Source organism: Myotis brandtii, unplaced genomic scaffold (assembly GCF_000412655.1).
Source record: "Myotis brandtii unplaced genomic scaffold, ASM41265v1 scaffold520, whole genome shotgun sequence".
Taxonomy (NCBI): Eukaryota; Metazoa; Chordata; class Mammalia; order Chiroptera; family Vespertilionidae; genus Myotis; species Myotis brandtii.
The window spans coordinates 1,466,733-1,475,129 of record NW_005369827.1 but is presented as its reverse complement, the minus strand read 5'-3'; the positions used below and the strand labels follow the sequence as shown (position 1 = coordinate 1,475,129).

Sequence of the window (8,397 nt, the reverse complement as noted above, 5' to 3'; positions counted from 1 at the left end):
GAAAGGGGGAGAAAATGGGAGACATCTGTAATACTGTCAACAATTTAAAAAATTTAAAAAAATTAAAAAAGAGAATAATGGCTCTAGCCAGTTTTGCTCAATGGACAGAGCATCTGCTTGTGGACTGAAGGGTCTCAGGCTTGATTCTGGTCAAGGGCACATGCTCGGGTTGTGGGATCGATCCCCAGTGGGGGGCATGCAGGAGGCAGCTGATCAATGTTTCTCTCTCATCATTGATGTTTCTATTTCTCTCTCCCTCTCTCTTCCTCTCTGAAATCAATAAAAATATATATATTTTTTTTTTTTTAAAAAAGAGAGAATAATGACAGAGCTTCTGGGCCCTAGGCCTGGGGAGGAACTGAATATACTTGGGGAAGCAGATATGTGAATGGAGAAATGACAGTTTAACAAGGCAAATGCTTTAATGATGTATGATGGTTCTAAGCTTTTGGAATTCTGGCAAAAAAAAATGTGTTTTCATTCTTTTGACTCTCTCATGGTTTGTAGCACTGTGTCCTACCCACTGAAATTACTTAATATATATGTTAACAATGAACTTGAGTGTATATCTTTTTTTTAAGCTTTCACTTATATCCAAAGTTCCAAATGTACATTCAGCTACTTACTAGATATCTCTACCAGCATATCCCAGAAGGATTTCCGGCTCAAGATGTCCTAAACAGAATTCTTTCCTCTGAAACCTGGTCTTCCTTTATTCCTCACCTCAGTTGTCTGAGATAGAAAGCTCAGAATTATTCTCAATACCACTCTCTCCGTAACCCCATATCCAACCAGTCACCAAGTTTCTTCTATTCTAGGTCATAAATACGTTGTGACTCGTTTTCTTATTCCCCTCATCTTGGGTCACACTTTCATTATCTCTTTCTTGAATTGATAAAACAAAAACAACACATTCCAATAGATCTCTCTACCTCTTCTATCTTATCTCTACAACCTCATAGTCACCACCATCTTATTTCTGAAACATAAATCTGACACTATCATTCCCTTGGTTTAATCCTTTTGTGGATCCCTAATGTTTTCCGTATAAAGTTTATTTTTTAGAAATCAATTTTTAGAAAGCAATATAAGAATCTTATAAACAGCTGCATGATAATACATTTGAAAACCTAGTTGAAATATCTAGAAATGGCTCAATAGAATCATTTCAATCTGGCTATAGTCAAACCTATCCCAAACAAATAATCTAAAACATGGAAAATGTTATATACACAGAATTACTCTGGTTCCTATATTAGTTTTCTATTACTGTTGTAACCGATTACCACAAATTTAATGCCTTAAAACAACACAGGAAAAATGAAAAGATCCTTGAACTTCGTAACTGTGGATTTATTTTTGTGTAGATGAGTAGTTTCTATTTAAGTTATGGTTCATTGGGTTTTCTGTTATTTGCAGCCAAATGCAACTTAACTGGTAAAAGTACTTCTGTAATTAAAATAGAGAAGACTTGGAGGAATTATTATTGTAGATCACAGAGAATTCTATTACTTTATCCCCACATACCAAGTGCTCATTAATCTGCTCTTGCTATGATCAAAACAGTCATCACAAACACCATAATGAAAAAAATCCACATGAAGAATCGATCTATGACTTTCGCAACCTTCTTCCATTCACTCCCCTTGGAATTGGTGGCCTTGTGGTCTTTGAGGCACTTGGCAATGTATTCGATATTCCTCGTCAGCACTTTGTACCGTGCACAGTAATCGTCAGCATCCTGCTGGGTCTCACCTTGGCACCCCAAGTCATTCTTTAAGAGTTTGTTCATTTCCTTCTTTCTGGGAAGGTCTTTGTTCCTGGCTGTTTTCAGATTAGCCTCTGGAAGTTTGCCATAAACCTTTGTGAGGCGGCCCCGCTCCCTGTCGTGGCGGGGGCTAAGGCAACTCTCACCCACGTCGTAGACGAACAAGATCCTGGACATGTATTTCAGTATAACCACCCTGGCCCAGTGTGGCACTGGCCGGGCCTCAGCCCCACAGAAGTGGATATTCATCACCATAATGGTCAAGGCAGTGGAGGCTGTGATCAAGGCCATCGTGGCTATGTAGTATTTGCCTGAAAAATATCAACAACCAAGTCAGCTTAAAACTGACCTCATGTTTGGCTCAAAAAAAACAAAAAACAAAACAAAACCAAAACTAAGGAAGCCATATACACTAATGAGTACTACTATAGACTTTTGAATCAAACTTCCTGGGTTCAAATCCCAAGTTCTGTCACCCACTAGACTTGTGTCCTGAAACAAGTTATATAATGCTGCTAAGCCTGAGCTTCTTCCTTTGCAAAATGAATATAATACTTGTATCTAACTCATAGGAATATAGTGAAGCTTAATTGAGGTGACTCATGTAAAGTCCTCAGAACTGTCCCTTATACCTACTTAAAAGGTTTGTAAATGTTTGCTGAGATCATGATGTGAAAAATGTTCACTTTCAACAGGCAAACAAATAATTAACAATCTCAGCCAGTTCTCTGAATTGTCTTCAGGCCTCATTAATGTGAAAGCTCATTACTATTGAATAAGAAGAGACACTGTGTCCCTATCTATTTAACATGTGATTATATAATAAAGTGAATAATCCTGAAAAAGATGAAAAAAGGAAACAAAGATAAAGGTAAAAATTTATAAAATGTAGAACCAAAAAATCCAAGAAAATGAGTAACATTGAAAGGGAGCTACTTTTTTAAAATAATGAAATCGATAAACTTTGGTAAGACTGCACATGAAATAGAGGCAGGTGGTAGAGGGGAGAAAGAGGATGCAAAAGAGGAAATAAGAGAATCAAAATTGAGAAAACAATATAATAATCTTATAAATAGTTGCATGATACTACATTTGAAAACCTAGATCAAATTTCTAGAAATATATCAGATGTCAAACATAGCATAAGAAGAAAGAACACTTGATTAGAAATGGAATTAATCAAATATATCTACCCCCCAAATACTCTAGGGCCAAAAGACTTTGTAGGTGAGTTTTGCCAAACTTTTAAGGAACAGATAATTTATTTTATTCAAGTTGTTCCAGAAATAGAAAAAGAGGAAAAACTGCCTGGTTCATTTTGTGAAGTCAATTTAACCTTGATTCCAAAAGTAACAAGAAAGGAAATATTAAGGCCATTTCACTTACAGACATATTTGAGAAAATCCTATTAAAATTATTAGCAAGCTAACTCAATTGGTGTCTTTAAATGATAATTCATCATGATAAAGAGGGTTTAGTTCAACATCAGAAAACCTAATTCACTACTTTAATAGAGAGTAAAAGAGAAAACTCACATGCATATCTTAACAGATGGAGATAATGGATTTAATAATATTCATCACCTGTTTATTATTTGTTAAAAGCTCTGAGTAAACTAAAACTAAATGGAACTTGGTAAAAGCTAAGGGCCAGATGCCCAGATCAAATGCTATACTTATGAAGAAAACTTGAACACGTTTCTATGACTAGAAGTTCATTTCATGAGTGCTACAAATAAATTGTGATTGCTAATAAATATTCTCAAGATCTGTGTGCACCCTTCCTAAAAAAAAAAATACATTTTTTTAAATCTCTTGTTCTGGATATTTTATTATTTTTCTCCACAAGGAAATAAGATTTAATTCTACACATTTACAAGCCAAGACAAAATAGAAATGAAATGTGGAAAACGAGGCCAGCAGTTCAACTCGAGGCCATGTCACCGCAGCCCGGGCCGCAGCAGCCCGTCATCCAGGCAGGACCGGGTCTGACCCACAGTCTCCCACTGCTCCTTCTGCTGCTCCCGCAGCTTGTGCTCCCGCTCCAGCTTCCTTTCCAGCTGCTCCAGGCGGTCCCTCTCTCTCCGGGAATGCTCTCTCACCATCTCCCGCCTCTCCCACTCCCGGCGAGCTTCGTCCTGCCCGAAGGTTACCGATCAGAATTTTTTTTTTTCATTTTTGTTTCCTTAATAAGAAAATAAATATTATCAGGTCAAGGGAAAGTACAAGGGCTGGACAGGAGCAGGAAGTGGGGCCAACACTTTCAATGAGCTTCATGGCTCCCTCCTCCACACAGTACCAGCTAGGGCATCAGGGTCCCCATTGTGTCCATCGGTCTGCATGTCCAGGTGTCCCGTGCTCACAACCCATTTCCCATCCCAGGGCTGCACGAGTTACCCCTTTCTTGGAGATGATACAGTGTACCCGTGTTGGCTGTGAGCCCCAGGTGGCCCCAGTGACTTGAGGTAGTGCGGGCTGGACATTCTGGTCAAACCAGTCATAAATCCGTGTTTCTATTTTACCACAAGGGAAGAAATGCAAAACAAGTTTGGAAAATGTCCAGTTAAGATCATATCCTCATGGTCAGCTTTTCACCAATAAGAGTGAGTCCAAGCCCTGGACCACTGCCGCAGGAGACAAACAAGTCTTGCCTGTCAGCGCCGCCGGAAAGCCCGGGATATTCTCCAGGCGTTGGGCTCCTCATAGCGGTTGTACAAGGATTCCAGGCGCTGCTGCTTCTTCTGCTTGCCATGCCCCAACTGGAGATCGAGCCCACACCTGGGTATGTGCCTTTATTGAAAATCAAACCCACAACCCTTCGGTGCACGGGATGACGCTCCAACCAACCGAGCCACACTGGCCAGGGCTCTCACGAACATTCTGAAGTGATTCTCAGCTGCCCCCTTTCGTGGAGCGGAGTATAACAAAAATGGAAAAGCTGGAGAAAGAGTTATGCGAAGAATCTGTAGCTCCACAGTACATACAGAGATGAACAGACACGACATTCAAGGAAGTTCAACTCAAAGATGGGGAAAAGACACCAGATGTTACCTGTCCATTATGCCTAACATCTGCTTGCGAATGTCCTGGGCCCGGCGCAGAGAACGAGCTTGGATAAAGTTCTCATAGCACCATGGGTTGGAAAACTTGTTGTTCTTCCAAGAATTGTACACGGCCAACAGGGTGAGGTGGTCACCTTCGGTTTGGTGGAATTTGGCCTTCTCCTGATCAGCAAGGGCTTGTTTATCTTTGGGCCTGTAAAAAACGTTCTGCACAGACAGCATGGACACAATGGTCAGCATTTCCTCACTGCAGCCCAGATGCACAGACATGATCAGCATTTTGCACAGCATTGGTTCCAGTGGGAATTCTGCCATCCTGCGGCCCAGGCGAGTAAGCAGGCCCTCATCATCCAGGGCCCCCAGTGTGTACAGTTGCTCCATGGCTGTGATCAAGGTTTCCATTGGTGGGGCATTCATGAAGTCAAAGGACAGAAGGTCATTGATGCCCATGGCCTTGAGCGAGAGCACTGTGCTTGCTAAGTTGGTTCTCTGGATTTCTGGCACATTGGTGGTCAGCATTTCATCTCGGCAGGCTCGTTCTGTGTACAGCCTGTAACACTTCCCTGGGCCTGTTCTTCCAGCTCTGCCAGCTCGTTGCTTTGCCTGAGCCTGGAGGAGTGAGCATATAAAAGTAACATATCTGTTAAACATCATCTAACAGCCTTACCCAGGAAATCTGTTAAAAGAGGGGTACTTAACTACTGGCAAAAATCCGAAATGGGGTTTATTTCACTTCCTTTAGGACCATTTCCAAGACTACCAATGTTATTATCATCCCCTCTCCGACACTCAATATTTCAGGAAAGTTTGTTCAAGTGAGGCAAACATAGACAAAGTGAATGGAAGAAATATTGTCTGCATCTCACTGGGAAGAGCAGAGTACACTGGGAGGATAATCAACTCTGGAACATCAGGTCCCAGGGATTTCATTCTTTCATACAGGATCTCACAGGCAGTGTCGATCTCCTCCTGACCAGTCAGAAAGACCAGGATGTCACCTGGTGGTTCTGTTAAATGGATCTGCATGACGGTGATCAAGCTGGCATCCAGATAATCTGTCTCAGGTTCCTTTGTGTACAGTATTTCCACTGGATATGTTCGACCAGGGATGGTGAAGATGGGAGCTTCATAGAAGTACTGAGAAAACTTCACTGCATCCAAGGTAGCTGAGGTGACAATCAGCTTCATGTCCTGCCGTTTCTGAACAGTCTTCTTCAACAATCCAAAGAGCACATCAGTGTGGATTGTTCTCTCATGCGCCTCATCCAACATGATGATGGCATACTGCGTGAGGTCGGGGTCAATCAGGCACTCTCGGAGCAACATCCCATCTGTCATGTACTTGATGACTGTTTCAGGGCTTGTACAGTCCTCAAATCGAATGGTATAGCCCACCTCTTGGCCTAAGCAACAACCAAACTCCTCTGACACTCTTTTGGCCACTGACATGGCTGCCACTCTTCTGGGCTGGGTACATCCAACCTTGCCCCTGGAAGTGTAGCCCACCTCCGCCAGGTACTGGGTGATCTGCGTTGTCTTCCCAGATCCTGTCTCTCCAATAACAATCAGGATCTGATTGTCATGGACAGCCTGGATCAGCTGCTCCTTCAGTTTGTAGATGGGCAGGCTCTCTCTCTGCTCAAGGATTGACATCTGGGTCTTTTTTCCATAAGAAGCTTTGTTGCCCCCAAAGGCATGCTTCTTCCACTCGGGGATGTCATTGGGCATCATCCTGATACCCCTCATGTTGGCAGCAATCTGCTTGCCTTCCATATCAGGCAAAGGATCAACCCAATGTTTGTTGAGTCCCATGGGAATAGAATCCATCTCGGCTTCCCGCTGGGCTTGCTTGAGCTCCCGCCTTTCTTTGGCCAAGGCACTCTGCATCATGGCTGCATGAGAGAGCGAGCCATCTGGGTTCTTAACAATTTCAATAGGGTTCATGTCCATGTTTTGCTTTGTGTGCCCTCTCAGGAAGGGAGGCTCTTCCTCAGCCAGTTCAATCTCAAGGTCCTCATCTTCTTCATCATTTACTTTAGGAAGAATGCCAGTCTCTTCATCAAAGTCTGGAAACTCTTCTTTAGAAAGAACATTAGCAGCAATCATCTGTTTGATCTCCCACTTCTCTGGGTCAGAGATGCGGGTAAGGCGCTTGCGCTCCAGCGAGTCATCCTCTACTTCAGGGGCACCGACAAGGGAGAGGTGAGTGGGTCTGTCCGGGTTCCTCATAGAAGTCTCCTCATTGGTCTCCCCGACAAGATTTCGTCGTCGATTTGGGTTTAGATCTTCCCCAGTCTCTTGATCCACATCCTTCATGCTCAAACTGGTCTTGGTCCCAGTGAAGGACAACACTTTGACCTTGACTCTCTGGCCTTTGCTCACCACATCAGCCACATTAGCGACACGGCCTTCCCGCCGGAGCTCAGAAATATGCACCAGGCCTTCCCACCGCTTCCTTAGTCCCTCTAGCTGCACAAAACATCCAAACTGCATGATGCTGGTAACTCTGCCATTGTAAATGTCCCCGATAGCAGGCTCTTCCGGGGGAGGGCGGTCCACGTGCTGATCCCGCCATCTGTCCAGATTCCTCTCCCCATATTTGTCTCGGTCCTTCCGGTCTCTGGGGGGACTCTGACTTCTGCTCCTGGACAGATATCTAGACTTCCCTTTATTCCTCTCCTGAGTCCTGGAACGTGATCGAGAGCGGGACCAGTGTCTCCGCTTGTGGTCTCTATCACGGTCTCCTTCTCGGCTCCAGCTCCGCTTCTTCTTCTTTGCCTTGTCCCGGTGCTCGGCATCTCTTTGCTTCTCCTGGCCCGCTGCGCTGGGCATTAAAGCCTCCAGTTCTTTCAGGACATCCACAGCGACTTTCACATCATCCTCATCCAGCATGGTCCGAACAGAAGGGTTGTCTGGTTGGCAAAGGACTGGAAAGAGTTCTTTCAGCTTTTCTTTCTCAGTTTTGGGTTTAACAACTGGATCTTTGCTAGTAGAAGGCTTTGTGGGAGGCCGCATGGTTTGTATGAGACGCAGCAAGTTACTGATAAGAGAATCCGTGAATTCTGCACCATTTTTGACCAAAGAAGTCTTAAAAGTAACAAAGGTGGTATTTTTCTCAGCAAGACTGATCACAAATTCAGCCAGATCCTTGTCGTTGATCCCCAAGTGATTGTTCAACTCAGTGCAAACCTTCGACACCAAAGACAGATACTCGAGTTTGGCGAGTTCTTCCTCGAAGCCTAGCTCCGTCCCGTTGACGGCTCCCACCAAGGTCACAGCCACCGCCATGGCTACGGCTTCCCCCGCCTCCTCACTCACGGTCGGAATTTTTTAAGCGCTTTACCTCTGCCTTCTCCCCTTACTCCTTCCGTCGCTTCTTTTCCTGGAGAATCTAATGTAAGGTCTTCACTTTCCAAGAGTCCTTTTCCTCACGCAGTGGCGACACCGCCGCCGTCGCTGGTCCAGAGTCTGAAGAGAAACTGCGGGGTGTGCCCGGAGCGTGGTTTTTATCCTGAGCGTCGGCGCAGGATGATGACGTATTCTCCAGGTTCCGGCTGGAGCCAGTCGG

At 44.1% G+C, this 8,397-nt stretch overlaps 2 protein-coding genes across 3 annotated transcripts in view; both read right to left on the bottom strand.

The window, feature by feature from the left end:
- Positions 1-700: 700 nt before the first annotated feature.
- The window catches only part of CHRNA9 (cholinergic receptor, nicotinic, alpha 9 (neuronal)), a 19,417-nt gene continuing 11,720 nt past the window's right edge, over positions 701-8,397 (bottom strand). Inside the window, exons 5-6 of one of the 2 annotated variants that reach the window (XM_005877462.2) lie at positions 1,756-2,079; positions 701-732 (exon numbers count right to left, since the gene is read on the bottom strand). In XM_005877462.2, the coding sequence (XP_005877524.1) occupies positions 725-732; positions 1,756-2,079 (332 nt within the window). In that variant the 3' untranslated portion in view covers positions 701-724. Of the gene's footprint in view, positions 733-1,343; positions 2,080-8,397 lie in introns of those variants that run through there. The other variant, XM_005877461.2, reaches the window with a different exon arrangement.
- Positions 4,573-8,117, bottom strand: LOC102239637 (ATP-dependent RNA helicase DHX8-like). Its single transcript, XM_014548721.1, is given in 2 exon segments — positions 4,573-5,505; positions 5,617-8,117. Coding segments are annotated over 2 exon segments (3,192 nt in total). The 3' UTR covers positions 4,573-4,814.